At 46.0% G+C, this 25,846-nt stretch overlaps 1 protein-coding gene across 3 annotated transcripts in view; it reads right to left on the reverse strand.

Moving 5' to 3' along the window:
- Positions 1-8,009: 8,009 nt before the first annotated feature.
- LOC116991197 (proprotein convertase subtilisin/kexin type 7-like) overlaps positions 8,010-25,846 on the reverse strand; it is a 133,352-nt gene continuing 115,515 nt past the window's right edge. For 2 of the 3 annotated variants that reach the window (XM_033049582.1, XM_033049583.1), the window contains exons 13-16: positions 17,154-17,248; positions 14,273-14,369; positions 12,880-12,997; positions 8,010-11,346 (exon numbers count right to left, since the gene is read on the reverse strand). In XM_033049582.1, coding sequence (XP_032905473.1) covers positions 10,906-11,346; positions 12,880-12,997; positions 14,273-14,369; positions 17,154-17,248 — 751 coding nt within the window. In that variant the 3' untranslated portion in view covers positions 8,010-10,905. The remainder of the gene's footprint in view (positions 11,347-12,879; positions 12,998-14,272; positions 14,370-17,153; positions 17,249-25,846) is intronic. The other variant, XR_004416710.1, reaches the window with a different exon arrangement.

Here is a 25,846-nt window from a genome sequence, read left to right on the forward strand (position 1 = left end):
AAGACGAACAAGTTTGTAGGTTAATTTGCTTGGTATAAAATGTTACATTGTCCCTAGTGTGTGTGTGTGTGTGTGTGTGTGTAGGGTAGTGTTAATGTGCGGGGATCGCTGGTCGGTGTGGACTCGGTGGGCCGAAGGGCTTGTTTCTGTGCTGTTTCTCGCTAATGTAAACCATTGGTGTTTCGTCTTTCTGTCACTGGAGGTACTGAGTGAATGCCAGGCATCCTTTCTGCATGAAGTGAAGGATGTCGTACTGGGCTCCTGTTTACGTTTGTATGGCGTTGAGGAATGTTTATGTGACACTGCATGCATTTCCTTGTCCTGTATTTGAACTTTGTATGAATATTGATAGTGAGAGTCATGCTGTTACTAATTATGAACATCAGGCATCTTCAGATAGATTAGGCTGAGACTCCATTGTAATCCAACAGTGAACAGGGGCTTGGAGAACCACAGAGTACAGTGTAGGCTCTGGAACATGCAGATGGCGGTTTCTAAAGAAATACACAACTTGCATGAGTAACTCAGCGGAATGTTGCCTAACTTGCTAAGTTACCCAGCACTGTGCCTTTTCTTAGAAAAGCTAGATGCAGGAAAAATGTTCCCAATGTTGGGCGAGTCCAGAACCAGGGGCCACAGTCTTAGAATAAAGGGGAGGCCATTTAAGACTGAGGTGAGAAAAAAAAAATTCACCCAGAGAGTTGTGAATTTATGGAATTGCGTGCCACAGAGGGCAGTGGAGGCCATGTCACTGGATGGATTTAAGAGTGATTTAGAGCTCTAGGGGCTAATGGAGTCAAGGGATATGGGGAGAAGGCAGGCACGGGTTATTGATAGGGGATGATCAGCCATGATCACAATGAATGGCAGTCCTGGCTCCAAGGGCTGAATGGCCTCCTCCTGCACCTGGAGAAAAGGATTGGGTGACGTTTCAGGTCAAGACCCTTCAGCCAGTTCTCTTTGCACAGATGCTGCCTGACCAGGATTTTCTGTGTTTGTTTCAGCAAGGAATTGTAGATTTCTATTTGAGTTGATACTATAAATCCAGGTCAAAATAGATGCTGCAAAAGGAAGGCCTGATTTCAGGTCACTCCTGCTGTTGAAACAGATGATTGTGTTTCACAGCCGAGATAGACAATAGGTGCCGGAGTAGGCCATTCGGTCCTTCGAGCCAGCACCGAGATCATTACATTTTTAACAGTACGGAATGGTCACTTTGAAGTGGCATTTTTTCACAAACTACAATGTCACTGGGTTTTGTGAAGGTGCACAATCCTAGATTTTACAGACGTAAAAAGAAAAGTTATTTATTAATAGAACTAGGCACTGCCATGGGAACAGGGCTGAGAATGGAATGTGCTGTGTATACATTTACACAAGGCAAATCCTGGCATCAAGCTGAGGTCACTGGTTGAAGTTTGATTTTTAAATTGGCTGGACTTTTGATCGGGGAGGGTAAAGAACTACTTACAGTGTCAGATTGAGGAAACGGTGAGCAACCTGTCTCACTTTCACGCTGCCTTGGCGAGGCCAGCAGGCTAATGAAGGACCAGTCTCACCCCGGTCACTCCCTCTTCTCCCCTCTCCCATCAGGCAAGAGGTACAAAAGTGTGAAAATGTACACCTCCAGTTTCTTCTCAGCAGTTATCAGGTAACAGAACCATCCTATCACCAACTAGAGAGTGGTCCTGAGCTACTATCTTAAGGGCCAGTGGGCGACCTCATCCTCGAGTTCTGGCGAGTTTGCCCTCGACTCATACTCGCAGCATGGTCGACACGAGGTCGTAGGAGGTCTTTGTAACTCTCCTTCATGCTCGAGGGTGGTCTCCGCGTACTCGAGGCTTCAGCTAGGTCGCGGCGTATTTTTCAACATGTTGAAAAATGCCCGCGAGTAAAAAAGGTCGCCATGGAAAAAATCGATACTTTTTTACTCGTAGGTTTAGTCGTAGAAGGTCGGCATGTCAGTCGTAGGCTATCGTGGGTAGTCGAAGGTAGTTGTAGATAGTCTTCATCATAGTCGAAGGGAGGTCGAAGGAGGTCGTCTTCACTCTCCACTATTCGTGTCCAATTTTCCCGAAGTTAGTCGTAGCTAGTCTTCAACATAGTCGAAGGAGGTCTTCAACATGTCATTTTTTCAAACTCTCCTAAACTCCCCAATTAGGTCGCCCAAGTGGGACAGCCCCTTTAGATAGACACAAAATGCTGGAGTAACTCAACTCAACTCAGGCAGCATCTCAGGAGAAAAGGAATGGGTGACGTTTTGGGTCGAGACCCTTCTTCAGACTGAGAATCGGGGGGGGAAAGGAAACGAGAGATGAAGACAGGGATGTAGAGAGATATAGAACAAACGAATGATTAAAAAAAGTAATGATGTTAAAGTAAGCAGGCTACTTGCTAGGTGAGAACGAGAAGATGGTGGGGGAGGGATGGAGAGAGGGAATGCAGGGGTTACATGAAGTTAGAGAAATCAATATTCATGCCATTGGGCTGTAAGCTGCCCAAGCAAAATATGAGATGATGTTCCTCCAATTTGCATTTAGCCTCTGACAACGGAGGAGGCCTAGGACAGAAAGGTCGGTGTGGGATTGGGAAGGGGAATGAAAGTGTTTGACAACTGGGAGATCAGGTAGGTCCAGGTGGACTGAGCGAAGGAGTTCAGCGAAACGATCGCCCAGTCTATGTTTGGTCTCGCCGATGTATACGAGGCCACATCTTGAACAACAGTTAAGGGCCTGTCCCACTGGCGTGACTTTACAGCGAGTGTCTTCGACCTTCAAGCTCGAGGGCACTCGCCTGGTAAACCTCGAGCTGGATCGACCGTTAGCGATGAAATCGCAAGCTGGATCGACCGACCGCACGCACACACATCGCAAAGGCGGGGGCCAGGGAAAGTGGGGGAGCGCTGTCTAAAATTCACACCCGCGATGAACAGGAAGGTAAAAGACGGCTGCACAGTGTACGGTAAGTCCTTTAGAGAGCGCGGGGGGGGGGGGGGGGGGGGGGAGAAGGGAGGGGAGAGAAGGGGGGGGGGAGAAGGAGTGGAGACACTTTTAAGAAGCCAGCCAACTTATAATAAAGTTTAGCGGGCATTTAAATTACCGGTCGGTTTTCCTTGGTCCTGAAAACTCCAAAGAGCCAATCAAAATGTAGGTAGAGATCAGCCATGATTGAATGGCGGAGTAGACTCGATGGGCCGAATGGCCTAATTCTACTCCTATAACTTGTGAACATGTTAACAGTTACCAACTTCTGGAAAAAGATGAATAATTTATGCGGAGTAACACAGCAATCTATTAAGCACCAACTGTTCTATTTGTTTAATAAAAATACTGAATGCCCGATGAACCCAGCGGCTCAGGCAGCAACGATGGAATGAGAGAAGGTTCATGTTTCACGTTGAAATAATAACTGTCTTTTGTTCCAAAATGTTAACTGTTTCTCTTTCCACAGATGCTGCCTGACCAGATCTATAGTTATAGATCTCTACAGCACAGAAACAGGCCCTTTGGCCCACCTTGTCAATGCTGACCCCTATCAGGCGAGTCCCATTTGCCTACATCTGGCTCGTAGCCCTTTCAAACCTTCTTAGCCATATATCAGTTCAAATGTCTATTAAAAGTCATAATTTCTTCCACTTCTGCATTTTTGATGAGAGGTGTGTGTTTCTGTGCAAGAATACAAGAATTGGAAGTCAACAAATGACTTGCATCTGTGCAGAGCTCGCTCTTATCAGTGAAACCGTGCAGGAAGCTTTGCATACGCCAGATTAGCTTGCAAGTACCGAGACAGGAAACATCGTGTAGGGCCTGACATTGAAATCGTGCATTCAATCAATAACCCAAAATACATTTGATTAAATTGATCGAGGTCAAAAGTTTATCGGTGGTGATTAATGGTTGTAATTTTTTTATCTTGGTCCCAGAAAAACAGAAGGTTGATGTTTGGTCTCCTGGTATGGTGCTTGTACAGCCTGGTCGATGGTAGACTCAGCTGGCTGCTTTTCATAAGCTTATAAGTAATTGGAGCAGAATTCATAACCACCAGTTAAATATTTTTTTACATGTGGGAAAAGCTGGTAAAAAAATATTTAACTGGAGTCCTCGAAGATTGCAAAGAATGAATATCCACATATTTCTGCTGCTCTTACAATACGTATTTTACCTTTGTACAGTAAGCTGATACTTTTGGTACGAAGTAAAGATCAGACACACTGCATTAATTTTGCCGGAATAATCTTTATTGCATTTAGTCTCTGTCACAGTATTGTGGCTAGTACCGTATAATCTGGTGGCATCGACACAGAAACCAAGGGGTGAAGCCTTGCTTCTTTCTGATATCCAATGTTCAAAATTAACATTTTTAAAGAGCTTGCAGCAAAATACTTTTCTTTATCGTAATATCCTGCTGCACCCCAGGTACAAGCAAGGACAAATCATAGATCATAAATCATAATTCATTGTTATGTATAAGAGAATAAAGTCACAATACTTTAAAATATATATAAACACCAATCTTTTTATTTCTCACCTTTTATGTGTTTATTTGCCAATTCTTTTATTAGAAATAAAAACCAGCACAGAATTTAACCACCATTAACACCCCCCACCCACCCTCAGGCCGTGATACGAAAAAAATTAAATGTTAACCTGATAATTTTCTTTATATGTAAAGTTGGCCGTGCATCAAATGGTAGCTGATGGAACAGCGGTTATCTCACTGTCTACCACTCCAACCTGCGTGCCTTGGCTGTGAACAATTTTGTTGGCTGTTACGAAGCCTGAGGAGGAGTCTTCCTACAGTAGCTGCTGATGATGTCAAGAAACATAGAAAATAGGTCCATTCGGCCCTTCGAGCCAGCACCGCCATTCAATATGATCATGGCTGATCATCCAAAATCAGTCCCCCGTTCCTGCTTTCTCCTCATATCCCTTGATTCCGTTAGCCCTAAGTGCTGTGTCTAACTCTTGAACACCCTCTCCTAGCTGAAAGTGGGGCACTGTTAGTGTCTCTACCAGTGGACCGCCAATGGCCCTGGTCATCCCTGTCCCTTGAAGAGGCTATAAGCCAAATAATGACTCATCGAACTGCGACATCGTTCATAAGGTTCATATATTGTCACATACACCAATTGGTGGTGAAATTCACTGGCCAGGTCAGTCATGCGTTACGTATCTCACGCGTACCACTGCTTAATATATTTAAGACTGAGACGACATGACACCGGACCGTATCCAACACCTTTTAGGCTATTAAATAGATATATTCCTTAACTTCACATTACTCCGTAACCTCAGAGCAGTACCCATGTTAAGTTTTAGATATCCATCTGTAAACTGGTAGTTTAATGGCCCACAACAAAGTGCCCAGTATTCGATTGGGCAGGACCCTTAAGGATATTACAGTACCGGTAATTCTCTTTCACTGTTTAATTGTTCCCTGTTTGTCAATTACAATGTTAGTGCATTTACAGTTTAACTCGACGTAATCAGGCAACATGAACACTCAGGTGAAGCAACAGCTGTTCAGCCTATGTGTTTGGAGCATGATTTGGGCCACAGTGCAGAAGGTGGGGTGAATGAAGTGCTGTGATTGCAAGATGAAAACCCCCAGCATCAAACACCATACATCACACAGAAGATAGACACAAAATGCTGGAGTAACTCGGCGGGACAGGCAGCATCTCTGGAGAGAAGGAATGGGTGACGTTTCGGGTCGAGACCCTTCTTCAGACTTTCCAATATTTTATTAAGTTGTAAAATGTATCTTAGAACACATTACAGCAATAAACTAATACCAATTATCTTACTGTCTGAAGAAGGGTTTCGGCCCGAAACGTTGCCTATTTCCTTCGCTCCATAGATGCTGCCTCACCCGCTGAGTTTCTCCAGCATTTTTGTCTACCTTCAATTTTCCAGCATCTGCAGTTCCTTCTTAACCAATCAATCTTCTAACAGTCTGTGTCCTGGTTTATGAAGGCAAGCATCTTGACTAGCCTATATCTACCTGTCCTGTCCTCAGTGATGTATGGATCTGTACCTCAAGGTCCCTCCATTCACCAACACCTCCGAGGCCCTTCCATTTACTGATTGTGCCCTATCCTTATTTGACCTTCTTGAAGTACCCTTTGAACTTCACGTTTGTGGTCTTTCTCCGTTTAGTTAAAAGTCCTTTTGATTTGTCTTATGGCCTCTCACATTCTTGCACGTAACTCCATTTGCCAGGTGTTTGCCCAGCTATTCAACTTGTCTATACCTTGATGTAGAATCACGATGTCCTCATCATAACATGCCCTTCCACATTATTTTTGTATCATTAGTAAACCATCTCATCTGCTTATACATGATCCACATCCCTGTCCATATGCCTATCTAAAAGCCTCATAAATGTCACTAACGTATCTGCCTCCACCACCACCCCTGGCAGTACGTTCCATGCCCCCACCACACTCTGTGTAAATAACTTGCCTCATATGTTTCCATTAAACTTCACCTCTCTCACCTTACAGCTATGCCCCCTAGTGTTGGACATTTCCCCTCTGGGGATAAGGTCCTAACTGTCCACCCCCATTGATGCCTCTCAATGTTAGATACTTCTACCATCTCCACTCAACCTCTGACTTTCCAGAGAAAACAATCCAAGTCTGTTCAACCTCTCCCTGTAGCTGAAACCCTCTAATCCAGGCAGCGTTCTGGTAAACCTCCTCTGCACCCTCTCCAAAATCTCCACATCTTTGCTTCCTTACAGCGTCAGAGACCCGGGTTCGATCCTGATCCTGGGTGTTGCCTGTTGGGTGTTTGTACGTTCTCCCTGTGACCACGTGGGTTTTCTTCGGGTACCCCGGTTTCCTCCCACATGCTAATTGGCTTCTTTAAAGTGTAAATTGTCCACAGTGTGTTGGATAGTGCTAGTGTACGGGGCAATCGCTGGTCGGGCTAGACTCGGTGAGCCAAAGGGTTTGTTTCCGCACTATACAACATGTCACCAACCCGGCCATCCGATCAAAGTTTAATTAGTTTGTATTAGATTTACACACTTTAAATGTGAAGAAATGTTGACACTAGAGTTACTGCCTCACAGCGTCAGAGACCCGGGTTCGATCCTGACTATTGGTGCTATCTATACGGAGTATGTGTGTTCTCCCCGTGACCGCGTGGGTTTTCTCCAGGTGTTTTGGTTTCCTCCCATACTCCAAAGACGTACAGGTTTGAGGGCTAATTGGTTTGGTATCATTGTAAATTGTCCTTAGTGTGTGTAGGATAGTGTTAGTGTGCAGAGGTCGCTGATCGGCATGAACTCGGTGGGTGGAAGGGCCTGTTTCCGCGCTGTAACTCTAAACTAAATATGTGGAAGCCAAGGCTTGTTCAATGCCACCTCCCCAACCCAGGTCTTCAGGTGACCTATTACAGGAACCTGAGGGGCATCTTTTTCACACCATGGGTGGTGGGCGTATGGAACGAGCTGCCGGAGGAGGTAGTTGTCACAGGAACTATCGCAACATTGAAGAAACATTTAGACAGGTTCATGGATAGAGTAGGTTTAGAGGGAATGTTCAAGAAGGAACTGCAGATGCCGGAAAATCGAAGGTAGACAAAAGTGCTGGAGAAACTCAGCGGGTGCGGCAGCGTCTATGGAGCGAAGAAAATAGGCAACGTTTTGGGCCGAAACCCTTCTTCAGACTTTTGTCTACCGTAGGTTTAGAGGGATATGGGCCAAAAGCAGGCAGGTAGGACTAGTGCAGTTGTGGCATGTTGGTGGACATGGGCTAGTTGGGCCGAAGGGCCTGTTCCACGGAATATGACTCGATAACTCTATTTGCCCATAGCCCTCTAAACATTTCCATGTACCTGTGTAAATGTATTTTCAATGTTGTTATTATGCAAGGATTTGCAAGGATGGTATTGCGACTTATATTCAGTTCAACAAAGGCCATCCTTTTATCCCTTCACTTCAACGTCCCCTCCTCTGCTTGTTTACCCTTTTCTGGAGAGTGCACTGGTTGACACATTTACTTCTGTGCAGCAATTTATTATATTAAAGATCAGAGGTTCAACAATTCTGCTAAACCTGTGGGCGATGGAATTTTACACAAAAATGTTAATCAGTGCATTCTTAAAAACAATTAAATCCATGATGACCAATGGCTTACATTCACTCACGTCAATGAATTGATTACACAAATTGAAACAATTGAAAATTTAAACCCCATTAACAAACCCTCCACCTTGGGTAGCTGTCTCTGTGGAACAAAAGGCAGCATTTGAACTGATCCGAACCTCGCAAGTTCGTTCACAATTCGGTTTCACAAAATAAAAAATCACAAAAGCAACCCTGAGTTCAGCACGATAATTCCAGTTTCCAAGAAGTTAGTGATTTAAAGAATAAAGTTTAACGCGGCCTATACTCCCTGCTCCTTTCATAGGGTCCCAGCTGTTACAGAAATCTGGATGTAAATGCTATTTCCACCACTCACCGATATATACCAAAAAGAAGTAAATCCAGTCTGGATGAGCCACGGAGATAGAGACAGCCAGTGTTTGTCAGCACAAAGCGTTCACAAAGCTCAATAACTGTGGGGGGATTTTCAATGTGGAAAACTGATTCCGTAATGTCTAGAAATAAGATAAGCCAACAATTTCAATGTATCATTACATGATTGAAGTAATATCTCCCTGGGCAGACTCTAAATCCCACAGCCAGCCTGTCAGAAGTTGTCCGAGGTTTACATGGTGAACCTGAATCGAGAGAACAAACCTCCCCTGCTCCCCTCCACCCTTTGCTGCAGCCGTCCTTTGAATTGAGTTCTCCATTGTACGGTCTATGTCGATCACTGGCCTTCAGAATTCAATCACTTGCTCCAGCCACCTGTGGTGCGTTTCCAGTGACATAACAGCTGGCTGTACAGATGTTTCCTTGACGTTCGTCAGGGGCTCAATTGTCTCAAAACTGGATCAGAAACCCCGCAAGGGACGCTGTGAGTGTGGACAATGGTGCTCTTTTAACAGAGGTAGAGTTACTGTCTGAGCAGTTGAAATGCTGGCCATGACAGAACTAACAAAACTCTCAGCATGACTAAACAGAGATGACAATGCTGCTGTCAAACCTCACTCCCCCTCTCCCCGAGTTTGTGTTCTCTCACAGTACACTCTCATTCATTAATTTAGTCTCATCCAGTGATAAAATGATCATGCTCCCTGGAAAACACCAGAGTACAAATCAAAGGCAACAGCCAACCTCAATGGAATCAATTTCTGAAATGGGGAAGATTATGAAAGCACTGCAAATATTAATCATTAACCCTTTAAATATTACTTTGCCCATGTGAACTGTAAATTTACCGTCAAATCGAACTATTATTTTGAGGCTATTTCCTTCGCTCCATAGATGCTGCTGCACCCGCTGAGTTTCTCCAGTATTTTTGTGTACCTATTATTTTGAGGTACTTGAGCAAATTTCAACGCTCTGACTCTGTTCGAGTGTGAGTTGTCTCACTGAGTGAGGATATACATACAGGGAGATGAGCCGTACCAGAGTGAATAAAATAACCAAATGTCTCCCAGTAATTATTGCACTGCCTGAATATTATGAGTATCTCTCAGTACCGCTCCGTTTGGATGAAAAAGGCAAGAGCAATTGGATTAGGGTCCGTTCAACGTGGTCACCCTGTGGCCTCTGACTGACCCCAGGGACAAAGGCCATTTTGTACCCAAACCATATTATAGTGCTGCCCTTCTCACTGGCATCAGTGTACTGGTTAAATTCATTTCAAGTACAGGCACAAAACACGATGTTTTGGAGCCACATTTTGCTTAAACAATTGCAAGTGATCGGTAATTGAAAACCCAGCCAGGAAGAGGCCAAAGTGAATTGGAACTCCCGCGATACGAGACAGGACCTGGATCACAAAACTGCGTCGATACGGGCAGGTTCCAGACGGTAATGATCCATTTACCGTTTCTGACCGGGAGGTTGCCGGTAATCTCGTGCGTGACCGGACCGGTGACGGGCGTAGACTTTCCGACGGCTGATCGCGGTCACAACGAAGGCAGGGTTTTTTTTTAAATGGTGATCGTCTATTGCGGCACAATCTCGAGTGGAGACTTAGATATCTGGACAAGCTCTGTACCGCAGGCAGCCCATGCGCAGCTCAGAGAGCTGGCCAGAAGTGGAAGTGAATGTGGCCCGTGTCTAGCATGCGATCTTGTCCTTGGCTCATCTTCACAAACACGTTGAAACGAGCCAGTGCAAGGTCCCTGTGGATCTCTTGAGCAAACCAGTTTTGAAGTGATTTGCAGCTCTTCCGAAGGTGCCCAAGCTGCAGTAGTGACTCTGGATGTAAACATTCTCCACTGATTGTATGAATAGACAGAGAATGTTTAACCCAGGCTGATGCTGAGGTACAGGGCGGGATGGAGGGAGAGAGTGGGAGAAAGGAAGGGGGAAGTGAGGAGAGGGAGAGGTGAGGAGAAGCAGGATAGAGGGAGTGAGGCAGACGAGGGGGTAGGAGGAGAAGTGGAGAGGAGGAGAAAGTGGGAAGAATGGCATAAGAGTGATGGGGGATAGAGAAATGGAAGAGAGAAAAGAGGAGTGATGTGAGGAGTGAAGGGACAGCGAGGAAGAGGGAGAGATAAAGGGAGAGAGAGATTGGGGAAGGGTGAGAGGGAGGAGGCGGGGGTGTGGGAGAGGGAAGGAGAGAGAGAGAGGGAGAGAGAGAGAAATAAAAAGATAGAGAAACATTTAGTTCTCCACACTACTCCACACTGATAGACCTGATCCACTTGGGATGCCTCTCTTGAGCATTGTGGTCGCCATCGTCAGGTCCAATCTGTAGGTCCTAGGGTGGATGAGTCCGTGCTGTGGCTGCTGATTTCAAAGATACCTCGAGATTTTATGTTGCTTCAATTTTCATCAGTCCGAGTGTGATCCGGACAACATCGTTGAATGTTGAGTCAATCTGTTGTCAAACGAGCGAAACAATGAGGAGCTCTCACCGTCCCTGTGTGCGTCTCGATGGAATGGTATGGACTGGTCTTGCCCCGTCTCCTCCGGAACAGTCAAGGCAACGTTGAGCGTGTGGTGACTGGAGTCCAGCTCCCCGAGTTTTATAAGCCTGGCCTCCTCATTGTTTGATGTCTGCTGCTCTCCAGTCTCACTGCCATCCACACTGTGCAATGGGATTAATTCAGATGCGTGTTTGTCAGCTTCCACTTCACACAAGGTTCGGTAGGGTCCCCGGCTAGAGTTCCCGTGCAGCAGGCTGAACCTCACTTCTTTCCTGGGGTAGAAAATAATCTCCAGCGTGTAGTAAATGGACCAGAAAATGGAGAAGCAACCCAGGAGGAGCAGCATCTGAGAAGAGAAACATTTTATATTCTATTATTTATTTCCTATTTCCCCCTGCTTTGTTAATTGACCACATTACAGACCACATTACTGGCTGTACCGAGTTTGTACGTTCTACCCGTGACTGCGTGGGTTTTCTCCGGGTGCTCCGGTTTCCTCCCACACTCCAAAGACGTACAGCTTTGTAGCTTAAATAGGCTTTTGGTAAAAATTGTACATTTTGAATTGTCATTACAGTGTAGGATAGTTCTAGTGCGCGGACTCGGTGGGCCGAAGGGCCTGTGTATGCGCTGTATCTCTAAACTAAACGTTTGAAATTTTCCATCGCCACACCTCTGCCAATATCCAGGCATGTGTTGGGTCGGGTAACCCAAGGAAGGGCCACCATCTAGAACAAATCCCCCTTCCGCACCACCTGCAACAAAACTCTCCCTTTGTCCAAATCTAGGAAAAGCTCAGACCAGAGGTGACCAGCAAGGAGTCACAGATAGTCTTCGGTAGGTGACTGAAAGGGCATTGAAAGCACACATGGCACTACGAAAACTGCCCGCGTACAAGATTAGGAGCGGCAGTGGTGCAGCTTGTAGAGTTGTTACCCCTCAGCTCCAGTGACCTGGGTTCAGTCCTGACCTCCGCTGCTGTCTGTGTGGAGTTGGCATGTTTGTGAGTTTCCTCTTTATAAGTTTAGGTTTTGGTTTATTCTCGTTACGTGTACCGAGGTACAGTGAAAAGCTTTTGTTTTTGCATGCTATGCAATTGGTGCTGACAATACTATACATAAATACAGTGAAGTCAAACTCAAGTACAATAATTCGAGCCAAGGGGACGACATAGGGCGCAGAATATAGTTGTCGGCATTGTTAGCATCAGTTCCACAGACTATTGATACTCTGATTACCTCCCACAGCCCAATGAAGTGTGTGTGTTGGTATGTGAATGAACATCCAGTATCAAGAGCAGTGGTAGATGGGAATGTGGTGAGAATGAAATGAAATGAATGCAAATGGGTGCTTGATGGTCGGCAGAGACTCAATGGGCTGAGCGGCCTTGTTCCTGCACTTTGAGACTTTATGACTCTATAACTACTGACACCAATTGACAGTATGACCTGTGCCCGAATAACCAGTGCCCTTTTTAAGTTTTTTTAGTCTGGGGATATGGAGGCCACCACTATTTCGCTCCCATCCGAAATTGCCTGATCTACCTGGGAATTTTGGAAATCGCTTAAGAGTCAACCACTGTTTCCCTTGGATTCTTATCCTTGGATTCTCTTAAAGATAGCGGTGTCAGGAGATATGGGGAGAAGGCAGGAACGGGGTACTGATTGGGAATGATCAGCCATGATCACATTGAATGGCGGTGCTGGCTCGAAGGGCCAAATGGCCTACTCCTGCACCTATTGTCTATTGTCTATAATGTCTAAAGAAGTTCATTTTGTAAATCAGAAGAGTAAACCCTTTAAAGAAAATTAAATGGCATGAATCCATAAACAACCGTACTATAGATGCTTAAAGGGATCTGTATGGTTATAAATATTACCTTCAGTGTGTTGGGGGTCATATAATTCCATTCCTGATCTGCAATCTCCAATCCAAGGGGACAAGGCAACGAGAAACTGTCGTTCAGGAATTGTCCACTCATAGCTTCTTCAACAACCCTTTGGAAAGTCAAGGAAACGCATCGTTAGGCAGGCTGGTTGCTCAGTTGTTGGATGTTCTGAGCACGAGAGAGTTGTCATGCCCAGGAAATGAGCTTCCTGGTGGGAAAGCACTGGTTCTGCCTTTCCCAGGGGGATGAGAGGAATGTTTTCAATCATTTATTCACCAGAGATAGACATCAAGAGGAAAGTCAGCATTAATAGTCCCAATTGCCCAAGAGAAGGTGATGGTGATCCTGCAACCCCGAAAGGTCAAGGAGCTTCTAACGTGTTCCAGATACTTCAAGTGGGACAGGAGTGTAAGATTTACTGGGTGGAAGACTACAAGTTTGTTATTCCATGCTTTATTCTCATATTCATTATCATCCATTGAGTCATACAGCACAGAAACAGGCCCTTCGACCCAACTGCCCATGCTGACCAAGCTGCCCCATTGACACTAATCCTTCTTGCCCATATTTGGCCCATATCCCTCCAAACCTTTCCTAGCCACGTACCTGTCCAAATGTATTTTAAATATTGCTATAGTGCCTTCCTCCAACTCCCTCCTCTAGTAGCTGGTTCCATATTCCCACTAACCTCTGTGTGAAAATGTTGCCCCTCAGGTTCCTATTAAATCTTTTCCTTCTCACCTTAAACCGATGTCATTTGGTTCTTGATTCCCCTACCCTTCCCCTAAGACTGTGCATTTACCCCAACTCTTCACCTCATGATCTTATACACCTCTACGAGATCACCCCTTCATCCCCCTGTGCTCCAAGGAGTAAAGGTCCTAGCCCCCCCAACCTCTACCTATAGCTCAGATACTGGTGTATTCCAAAGATACACACAAAATGCAGGAGTAACTCGGCGGGTCAGGCAGCATTTATGGAGAACAAGGATGAGTGAGGTTTTGGGTAGGAACCCTTCTTCAGACTAAAGGTGGGACGGGGGGAAACTGGAGGTGGAAGAGGGCAGAATAAATCAGGGTGGGCAATAGATGACCAAGGATGGATGGAGTCCATGTTTGAACTCGGACCAACAATGGGGCCAATATATTTTTAAATTATCGTTGCAAACATTAGCGACGCAGTGGTGCTGGTTTCCGACGGGCACGGTGACGGACGCATCTATTGCAGGCCCTGCCTTGTTCTGGCCTTTTCCTACCTTCAGTCACCCGCAACCTCCACTTTCAGTCTGAGGAGAGGTTCCGATCAGAAACGTCACCCATCCTTTTTCTCCAGAACACGCTGAAGCAACCAAAGTAACTTTGTGAACTTGCAAAGAAGAGTTTACCTCTGTCGGCGTTTGACGTCTTTAGTCGACCAGGAGGATCCGTACAGCGTGAGTTGCCATTGTGTGAGGAAACCATTCTTCCGTTGGGCTTCGGTGTCTGTGCAAATATAGAGATAGGATGAGCACTGTGGTAGGTAGGACAGAGACGTCTCATCTTTGATCATCATTGAAAACATCAATGGGCCGTGTACGACAGTGATCACAACTTCTACTGAAGTGTGGATGGCCGTTGGCTCGCTAGGAGCTCATCTGCCCTTTGACAGGGCTTGTTTTTGGTCCTGCTGGGGGTCCACAGCCCCCACCTCACCTGGCAAACCAGGTGGAGGAGGTATAGCCTACCCCTGCACCTACTGTCTATTGTCTATTCCATCATCTGCAGTTCTTTGCGTCTCCATCAATGATTATTATTAAAACCACAGATTATCTTGGACGTCTCATAGTGAGGTGCTGATGTGTCCTCTTGCTGTGCACACTTACATTCCACCAAATAATTCATCACTGGCTGTAAGGCGCTTCGGGACATCTTGAATTGTTTGTGAAAAGGCTCTACATTTCTGTGGCTTCACATCGAGTCATTCACTCCTGTTGCCAAACTGATTTGTGAGCAAGAGTGCAAATAATTTAAAATATTTCTCTTATCTCTCCCTCTCTGAAGAAGTAAGAAAGAAAAGTGACCACAAAAGCAAAGGGGATGGGAACGTGGGCTAATTAAGGATGAAAAATCACCAGTGAGCTGAGAGCGCACTCCCCCCAAATGACAGTTCATCGGCAAGACAGAAGAGAAATAGAGTCTAGGAGAGGATCGGGGCATGAAAATACAGACTGCGCCAGATAACAAAGAAAAGAAAATAGAAGCATGAGAAGCGGCCAATTGTAAATCTGTGTCTCTACAAAGCAGCCATTCCTGAGTGTCAAATATCGCCCGTGGAAGTGACGGATGGAAAGAGGCTGACACGGAAACATCCCGGCTCAGACTGCAGTTGGACAGTGAAAGATGAAACTAATGAACAACAGATAAAAGTGTAACAGTCCCCAGGACGTTTAGCAGGGGTTGCATTTCTCCAAGATTGGATTTGTGCTGCTCCCTGTAAAAAGGGGCTCAAAAAGCTTCTACAGCTATTCACTGAACACAGCCAATTCAAGAGTCGAGCGTCTTTCATTGTCATATGTCCCAAAACAGAACGATGAAAATCTTACTAAGGTAGACAAAAATGGTGGAGAAACTCAGCGGGTGAGGCAGCATCTATGGAGCGAAGGAATGTGTGACGTTTTGGGTCATTCCATCTCCCTCCACTCTCTCATTGATCAGTAGATAAAAATGCTTGAAAATATGTACCACCAGATTCAAGAACAGCTCCTTCCCGCTGTTACCAGCTTCTTGAACAGATCTCCTGTCTGCTAGGGGTGAATTCCTGATCTTCCAATGTACCTCTTGTGGCCGTTTGCACTTTAAAAAAAAAATCTGGACTTCCTCTGTGGCTGTAACACTATATTCTGCACTCTGTTTCCTTTTTCTTTGCACTACCTGTTATATTCATGCATGGTTTTATTTGCCTGGATAACACACTAAAACATTTTTTATCACTACATTCTGGTACATGTGACAAGATGAAACTGCTACTAATTGTGGTCTGGATTTGGGACGGGCCGAGAGAAGACAGGGATGCAACATACTGCTCTGGCATTCTTTCAAAGGACAAAGGACATTTATTGTCACATTCACCATTTCTGGTGCAGTGAAATTTGAGTTGCCATTTGCAGCACACCAATAAATAAAGATAAAACACAACATTAAAGAACTTGACATTAAACATAACCCCCCCCCACAATGGTTCCCACTGTGAGGGAAGGCAGCAAAGTCCAGTCCTCTCTCTCTATGTTCACCCGTGGTCGGGGCCTATTGAGGCCTCTGCAGACGCCATGATGGCAGCCCCATGTTACAGCGTAGGTTTACAAGGTTAATTCCCGGGATGGCGGGACTGTCATATGCTGAGAGAATGGAGCGGCTGGGCTTGTACACTCTGGAGTTTAGAAGGATGAGAGGGAATCTCATTGAAACATATAAGATTGTTAAGGGCTTGGACACGCTAGAGGCAGGAAACATGTTTCCGATGTTGGGGGAGTCCAGAACCAGGGGCCACAGTTTAAGAATAAGGGGTAAGCCATTTAGAACGGTGACGAGGAAACACTTTTTCTCACAGAGAGTGGTGAGTCTGTGGAATTCTCTGCCTCAGAGGGCGGTGGAGGCAGGTTCTCTGGATGCTTTCAAGAGAGAGCTAGATAGGGCTCTTAAAAATAGCGGAGTCAGGGGATATGGGGAGAAGGCAGGAACGGGGTACTGATTGTGGATGATCAGCCATGATCACATTGAATGGCGGTGCTGGCTCGAAGGGCCGAATGGCCTACTCTTGCACATATTGTCTATTGTCTCTCGCCGGATGATGGAGCTCCGGAGTCGGGAGAACACTCTCGGCGGCTTGGAGTGTCTTTCCAGAATCCCTAGGACAGAGTTCCCCAGAAAGATTAAGGATTATCAAATAAATGTCCATGGATCTGTAACCATTATAATGCACCAGTGAATAACCATTGAACCTTCTCATACCCAGGAGAGATGTCATTCGGCACTGCAGGTCTTTCTTCCATTCTGTTGGTGCCAGGTCTTTGGGAGATGCTGACTGACCCGATGAGTTACTCCAGCACCTTGTGTCTATCTTTGAGTTAGACCAGCCCAGTTATTCCCCCATTCCTCCCTCATCCCTTTCTCCACGCCCTCAGCAAAGTTGAACGCAACTTCCCGTCACTTGGCAGCCCCCCCAAATGAAAGGCGTTTAATTGATTCTGTGTGTGTATTAGCTTCATGTCTTGTCGCCTCTGCACTTACCCAAGTCACGAATGACCAACTTGTAGATGCCTTGTGCCCGCTCACCCCAGCAGCGCACGGTGGAATACATCCAGTCAGTGTAGCCAGAGGCATCCCTGCATGGAGAAAAACAAGATGGCAGAGTCAATCAGTAATTATCTTCTACCTGCATTGAGATATTGGTTATGTGGAAGCTTGCTTGGCTAAACTGTTTACAGATCAGGATGTGGGCTACTGAGTGAGTGTGGCTGCCACTATCTACTCACTGGATCAGATTAAGTACGCATAATATCTTGGCACACATGTGAGGAATTTTTACATCCGTTTGCAATTTGTCTTCGGAATAGGATCTAGTGTCAGTCCTGGCAAGACTCCCCTTGACAGATAACATCAGATGGTTCCACAAATTCCCTCGCATTCACCATTTTAAGGCTGAGGTTTTCCTCCCACCCCCCCCCCCCTCAGCCTCGAGAAACGGGAGCAGGCAGTCTCGGCACTGGGCTTCATCCAAGCCTGTCCCGGTTCAGCCAGTCTCTTCAGCAAGTCTCGCATTGAAACCTTCCCCCAACTAACAACAGCTTCAAATGACTTGTGGAAGAAATCACAGTTTGCCCATTATCATTTCTATCATTCCTCCTGTATTGTATTCACTCCTGGATTGAAATATGAAAGTATTATTTCATCTAGAATCTCACATCTGACAATGTCACTCAGTATTCAAATAATACTTTCACAACCGATTCTCCAAAGATATTACATCTGGCCCAGAACCAGGGGCCACAGTTTAAGAATAAGGGGTAAGTCATTTAGAACGGAGATGAGTAAAATCTTTTTCACACAGAGGGTTGTGAATCCGTGGAATTCTCTGCCTCAGAAGGCAGTGGAGGCTAATTCTCGGTATGCTTTCAAGAGAGTGTTGGATAGAGCTCTTAAAGATAGTGGAGTCAGGGGATATGGGGAAAAGGTAGGAACGGGGTACTGATTGTGGATTATCAGCCATGATCACAGTGAATGGCGGTGCTGGCTTGAAGGACTGAACGGCCTACTCCTGCACCTATTGTCTATTGTCAATCCTCTTTGGAGTTTATACACAAGAGGAATAACCTCCTGGGTAGCACAATGGCACAGTGGTAGAGTTGTTGCCTTAAAAAGCCAGAGACCTGGGTTCGATCCTGACTACGGTTGCTGTCTGCACTGAGTTTGCACGTTTTCCCTGGACGTTCGGACGTTTCCACCCACATCCCAAGGACGTGCATGTTTGTAGACTAACTGGCTCTTGTAAAGTGTCCCTTGTGTGTAGGATAGAACTAGCGATGGGTGGTCCTTGGCCAGCGCGAACCCGATGGGCTGAAGGGCCTGTTTCCACGCTGTATCTCTAACCTAAACTAAACACACAGAAAATGCAAATTCCAACAGAAAAAAATGCTGGAAATGGCTCAGCAGGCCATGCAGCATCTGCGGAAAGAAAAGTGGGGATAACATTTCAGGTTGGTAACCCCTTCAACAAAACAAAACATTGATCAGATGCAATACTGATGAAAGCCCATGAAAAATCTCCATAAATGTGCTCACACTTTCAGATCTGCTACCTTGATTCAGATCTGCTACCTTGGCCGTATTATAGCCTTGTTTTCACAGGGTTACGTTGAGTTTGTTCGTTGAATAGGTCATCTTATTAATTATTTCTGACTGGGTCCGACTGGCAAACCTTACGGAACAATTCTGGAGTGAAAATCACTACACCCTGGGGAATTTTCACTTTGAAATCCGTTCTGGGTGGATGTTCCAGACTGCTCACAGCAACAGTACACCCCACGTTCTTCACTGATTTCAGATTCAGATTCAGATTCAATCTTTGTTGCCATTGTGCAGTGTACAGTACAGAGACAACTAAATGCAGTTAGCATCTCCCCAGAAGAGCGAACATAGAAAAATGAGCAATTAATATATATCACTGCCTCGTACTAGAAGCAACATTAATAAATATTTACAACAGGCACGGGCAAAAGCCAAGGATTATTAAAATATGTGCAAAATAAGGGACAATGTAAACCACATTCTTTGCAGCGTTCAGGAACGCAGAACAAGTCTTTTTTTAAACAGAGTACTCTGTGAGACAGATTGCTACTGAGAAGCAGAAAGAAATATATCAGACATGTCTCAGATGCGAGACATTCTTTGTGAGTTCTATAAATTTTATGGGCCAGCTTGAGATTCACAAGTACTGGCCATTGCATAAACATCGTGTTTTTATCCTCAAATTGCTTCAGAATTACACTTAGTGAGCAATTGTTGGCTGAATTTAACCATTTTGTGCCCAGCAATGCTAGTGGGGTACATACAAATGCACATGGGGTATATACAGTATAACATGTAAAGAAATATCACAAAAAAGGCCATTCAGCCCACTAAAAAGTTCTATGTTACTCCAACCTCATTCCCTACACACTAGGGGAAATTTACAGAGGCCAATTTACCATCAAACCTGCATGTCTTTGGGATGTGGGAGAAACCCAGAGCACCTGGAGAAAACCCATGCGGTCACAGGGAGAGCGCGCAAACTCTGTACCGACAGCACCCATGGTCAGGATCGAACCTGGGTCTCTACCGCTGTGCCTCTGTGTCACTCACAACGCCTGTGCTGCCATTGTTGGAAACTTTGTTGGATTGAGTTTCATGGCTAACGCTACCAGATTTATTTAATTACTTGAAGTTAAATGTCTTTGCTGCCTTAATGAGACACTGTGGAAGCTGGTGTAGTCCCCTGGCAGAGCAGGGAATAGAGAGAGATAGAGACGGATGTGAGAGTTGTCGCCCTCCCGCCTCCTGTAGGCACATTGCTTTATCCGTGGTAAACGTTAAGCAGAAGTCTCACAGCTGATGAGTTGTGCAGTTGCAGGCTGGTGATGTGGTTTTGGGAGTGACTGGCAAAGTATTGACAGCATTTAGGGGCTACATGCTTATGCTCTATTCAACTGTTGACAGTTTTAAGTGGCTGACTGGGTGATGTGCTGATTCCTGCTTCCGATGGAGTAAAATCAATGCACTGTACACTTGGGTATTCCACATAATCCATCTGAACTACAGTAGCGACACACACACAGGCACACACACACACACACACACAGGCACACACACACATACAGACAGACACGCGCGCACACACACACACACAGACACGCACCCCCAGACACGCGTGCACACACACACAGGCACACACACACACACAGGCACACACAAACACATACAGACACGCACACAGACAGACGCGCGCACACACACACAAACACATAGACACGCACCCCCAGACACGCGTGCACACACACACAGGCACACACACACACACAGGCACACACAAACACATACAGACACGCACACAGACAGACGCGCGCGCACACACACACACAAACACATAGACACGCACCCCCAGACAGACACGCGTGCACACACACACAGGCACACACACACACACAGGCACACACAAACACATACAGACACGCACACCCCAGACAGACGCGCGCACACAGGCACACAAACAGACAGACGCGCGCGCACAGACACACACACTAGACAGGCACACACACACAGCCACCCACACCCCAGATGCGCGCGCACACACAGATGCGTTGGAAGATGCAACCTTCACGTGGTCCAATAAAGCAGAGACTGATATTCTCCATTAGTAAGGGCGTCAAAGGTTACGGTGAGAAGGCAGGAGAATGGGGTTGAGAGAGAAAAATAGATCAGCTATGATTGAATGGTAGAATAGATCTGATAGGCTGAATAGCCTAGTTCTGCTCCTATGTCTTATGGAATCACCAAGACTTAGAAGGTTGCATGGGCCCCGTGGGCCGAAGGGCCTGTGTCTGTCCATGAGATTGGAGCAGGCAAAATGTGTAGGAAGGAACTAACTGCACATGCTGGCTTAAACCGAAGATAGACACAAAATGCTGGAGTAACTCAGCAGGACAGGCAGCATCTATGGAGAGAAGGAACGGGTGACGATTCGGGCCGAGACCCTTCTTCAGACTAGACAGGGGAAAGGGAAACGAGAAATATAGAGAGTGATGTAGAAAGATTTAGAACAAATGAATGAAAGATGTGCAAAACAGTAACAATGATAAAGGAAACAGGCCATTGTTAGTTGTTTGCTGCTGGGTGAGAGCGGGAAGTTGGTACGACTTGGGTGGGGGAGGGATGGAGAGTGAGAGAGAGGGAGGGAATGCAGGGGTTACTTGAAGTTAGAGAATTCAATATTGATACCGCTGGGCTGTAAGCTGCCCAAGCGAAATATGAGGTGCTGTTTGCGATTAGCCTCACTCTGACAGTGGAGGAGGCTGAGGACAGAAAGGTCAATATGGGAAGTGGGAATTAAAGTGTTTGGCAACCGGAAGATCAGGTGGGCCCAGGCGGACTGAGCCAAGGTGAGAGTTGGTCAGGATGTGGTTTTAGTTTCTGTCACCAATGCTGCCCGTGGACTACTCCAGCTTGTGGGCCAGCGGCACCAGCATCTCCTGAACGTGAGCAACGCTGCCATCCAGGTGCCATTCGGCCCTTTGATCCAGCACCGCCACTCAATATGATCATGGCTGATCATGCAGAATCAGTACCCCGTTGCGGCTTTTCCCCCCTTATTCCTTGACTCCCTTGGCCCTCAGAGCTAATCCAGAGTTAACAGCCATTGCACAACCCACCGTGACGTTGAACGGATCTTGGTCAACGCCGTCTCCAAATCCATGGCTTATTAAGGTGCGGGTTGAAAAGTTGATGGGAAAAGGCAGGTAGACAGTGTGGCAATCTAGGCTTATCCCTTGGTGACAGAATAAATAATGGTGTGTGTGCAGCTGAGGGTAATGTGAGACAGGCTGTGAAAAGGAGCCTCTGTGTGGTCGAGAGCTCAGCGGTGTATTTTGCTGATGAGGTAAGGAAGAGCAAAACCCCTGCAAAAAGCGTCTAATTATCACGTCAGGCCTGCACACGCCCCGCTTGGCTGGGCTGCAATTAGTTCCTGCTGTGTGTGTGTGTGTGTGTGTCAGTTCCAGGCAGGACACTCTGTCCATTGTGGGTGAACTGTGGCTTGTTAATCCTTGCGTTGCCGCACTTAGCTGCCTTCCAGCACAGAGTAGCCACAGATGGTCTTCATTTCCGCTAGGGGACTGGGCTTTGCGTCTCCCTGCCTCCTGGTTTGGGCTCTATTGTTTCACGGGAGTGACTTTTCCTGTTCTCAATTACCTGGTGCTTTCTTCGTGTTTTGATTGGAATGCGATTAGGCGCTTCACTGCCGACATGATTATACATGTCAAAGCCTCACTTCTCTGCTTCCCACTCCCCTCCCCAACGGAGCAAAAATGATTCTGTCAGCTGGCTCCAGGTTGTGGCTCTGTCGGTCCAGGAACAAATCCCATGTCAGAGGACTATTCGACCTCGGAGGGCTGTTTTGTTCATCCAGGGGGCAGGAACCAAACTCAGGAATAAGGTGACAATAACAAGAATGCCCTTCCTCACATTAGGAGACCAAAACTGCACACAATACTCCAGGTGCGGTCTCACCAGGGCCCTGTACAACTGCAGAAGGACCTCTTTGCTCCTATACTCAACTCCTCCCTTTATGAAGGCCAACATGCCATTAGCTTTCTTCACTGCCTGTTGTACCTGCATGCTTACTTGTGGTATGTGGGGATGAATAAAATTGGGATCAGCGTAAACGGATGCTTGATGGTTAGCATGGTTGCAATGGGCTGAATGGCATGCTTCATCTTTCTGTGGTTAATTCAGATCCACGAACGTCATAGAAACGAAGAGCACAGAAACAGGCCATTCGGCCCAACTCATCCATGCTGACCAACATGCCTGTATACACTTTGACCCATATCCCTCTAAACCTTCCAAAAGAGCAGTGGGGAGAATTTTTTGCAAATCCTCAAACACCTGGTATTTCTACCCCTTTCCCCAACCACCATTCATTGCCCACAGAGATTGTAATTTGAATGATGCAATCTGGCACAGACGATTTTTAATCAGGTGAGTCAACCTCCCTTTGAGCCTGCAGCTCAGGAAGCCAGTTTAATTCACAGCTCCAACAGAACACAAACAAACAGTCGGCAGTCAGACGCAGTGTAAAATGAGCCACTCTTGCTACAAAATCCATCTGGGACACACACATACAGACAGATCCTTGACATGCCTTCAAATGGCCATCCATTGACTCAATGTACATTTCATGTTGCATCAGCATAGCCATCAGCACAATCAAGGACGAGTCTCACACCCTCTCCCCTCTCCCATCAGGCAAGAGGTACAGAAGTGTGAAAACGCACACCTCCAGATTCAGGGGCAGTTTCTTCCCAGCTGTTATCAGGCAGCTGAACCATCCTATTAACAACTAGAGAGTGGTCTTGAGCTACTGTCTATCTCAGTGGAGACCCTTGGGCTATCTATAATCAGACTTTACTGGACTTTATCTTGCACTAAACATTATTCCCTTTATTATGTATGTGTACACTGTGGATGGCTCGATTGTAACCATGTATTGTCTTTCCGCTGACTGGTTAGCACGCAACAAAAGCTTTTCACTGTACCTTGGTACATGTGACCATAAACTAAACTAATCAAAAATGGACGAATTAAAGTGAAGGATGAGTCCGCTCAACTTAATATCTTTTCAATATTTCCCAGTTTCTTACCCACTGTTAGCAGGCTACTGAATCTTATCAGCTATGGGTGTCATTCCAATCTAACTCATTGTAGCCTATGCACTTGTTTCTTGTCTGCACCTTCTCCACAACTACAACAATATATTCTGAACGCTGGTCTTTTTCTCTTTGCTCTGCCTGTTATGCCTTTGTAATGGCTGATTGTCCTCGAGTGTAGTACCAATACCGTTCCTCTCATGCAGCATCAAAGAGGTCCAATGCAAGGACAGGCACAGTGGTGCAGCGGCAGAGTTGCTGCCTTATGGGCCTGACCCACATAGGTGATTTTTTTAGGCGACCAGGCTGTCACCACATGGTCGCTGGGGTGACGCCTGTATGGTCGTGAGTAGTCTCTCTCTCTCTTCAGTCGCCCAAAGAGATGTAGCGTATTTCTGGTCGCCGCCGGATTTTCAACATGTTGAAAAATTTTCGGCGACAGTGGGTTTGATGCCAATGAGCGTAGCTTGACTTCTCCTAACGTAGGAGTTGTCGCCGGGGTGGCGTAGGTTGTCGCCAGTGCTGACAGTTTTTTGTTGTTGTTAAAGTGATGATTCTTTTACATAGACAATTTCAAATTTTATGTAGAAGGGGGTTCCAGTCGAAGGGGGGTTCGGCAACTATGACAGTCGCCGCCAGTCGTCTAAAAAATCGCCTAAGTGGGACAGGCCCATTACAGCGCCAGAGATCCACATCCGATCCTGATTACGGGTGTTATCTATATGGAGTTTGTATGTTCTCCCTGTGATCGCGAGGGTTTGCTCTGGTTTTATCCCACATCCCAAAGAAGCACAGGTTTGTAGGCTAATTGGCTTCTGTAAAACTGTCCCTAACGTGTAGGATAGCGCTAGTGTACGGGGATCGCTGGTCGCCGCGGGCTCGGTGGGCCGAAGGGCCTGTTTCCGGGCTGTATCTCTAAACCAAACGAAACTAAACTAAACAGCACATTCTGGTCCTTTCTCCAAACTAGGCAAAACTGCTGGAGAAACTCAGCGGGTACGGCAGCATCTATGGAGCGAAGGAAATCTATTTCCTTCGCTCCATAGATGCTGCCGCACCCGCTGAGTTTCTCCAGCAATTTTGTCTACCTTCGATTTTCCAGCATCTGCAGTTCCTTCGTGAACCTTTCTCCAAACTTATGTGTTCTCAGTTTATTCAGCAGCTGCAAAACCAAAATGAGACCATGCTTCCTGCTGTACGCAAGGCCAGAACAAACCTATTAACGTTAATACTAATCACGAGGTATGAAAAACAAACCAGACAGATTTAATTTCAACCAATGTTTGGGTATACCAGACAAGGTTTAAAGATTGGATTTCGGAGCTTTGAAACAAGATGTTTTCTTTTCCAGTGATGATGGGTAGATGGTACAGATTATAAAGTCAAGCTGGATGTATTGGTGGGTGTGTCTGCGTACGGTACATCAAGGTAATACTACCTCAGGGGAGTAAGATAATAGGCTAGACACCCCTTTCCCCCAATCTGACATCCTGCCAGAACACATACTGAAACTAATTTAGTTAAAACAATATGCGGAAAAAAAAATCAAACAGCAAACTAATGAAAATCCCACCAACCTTTCACCTTGGGGTGAACATTATCTGAGATCTTTAGATAAAACCCTCGCAACATACAGAGCCTTCAGTGTCGAAAACCGTAATTACTGCTCGAGGATATTCATAAATATATTAATTGCGCCTAATAATCCCTCCAGAAATATTAGGATTTAATTCTAGCCCCAAGCATCGAAGCACATATATCCTTCTTGCTTGACCTCCACAGTTCAATGAAGCCAACCTCTGAAACAGTGCAGAGGACAAGTTGGTTAATTGACTGTTAAGTTTACATCAAGTTAGCCCTGTACCTTAACAACAAAGTGACCATACACATTGTTCACTGTGTAACACCAAGTACAACACATGCACAATTAACTGGAGTAACTCAGCGGGTCAGACAGCAACTCTGGAGAAAAGGAATAGGTAACGTTTCGGGTCTCGATCCGAAACGTCACCTATTCCTTCTCTC

The sequence above is a fragment of the Amblyraja radiata genome, chromosome 33 (assembly GCF_010909765.2).
Source record: "Amblyraja radiata isolate CabotCenter1 chromosome 33, sAmbRad1.1.pri, whole genome shotgun sequence".
In the NCBI taxonomy this organism is placed as follows: Eukaryota; Metazoa; Chordata; class Chondrichthyes; order Rajiformes; family Rajidae; genus Amblyraja; species Amblyraja radiata.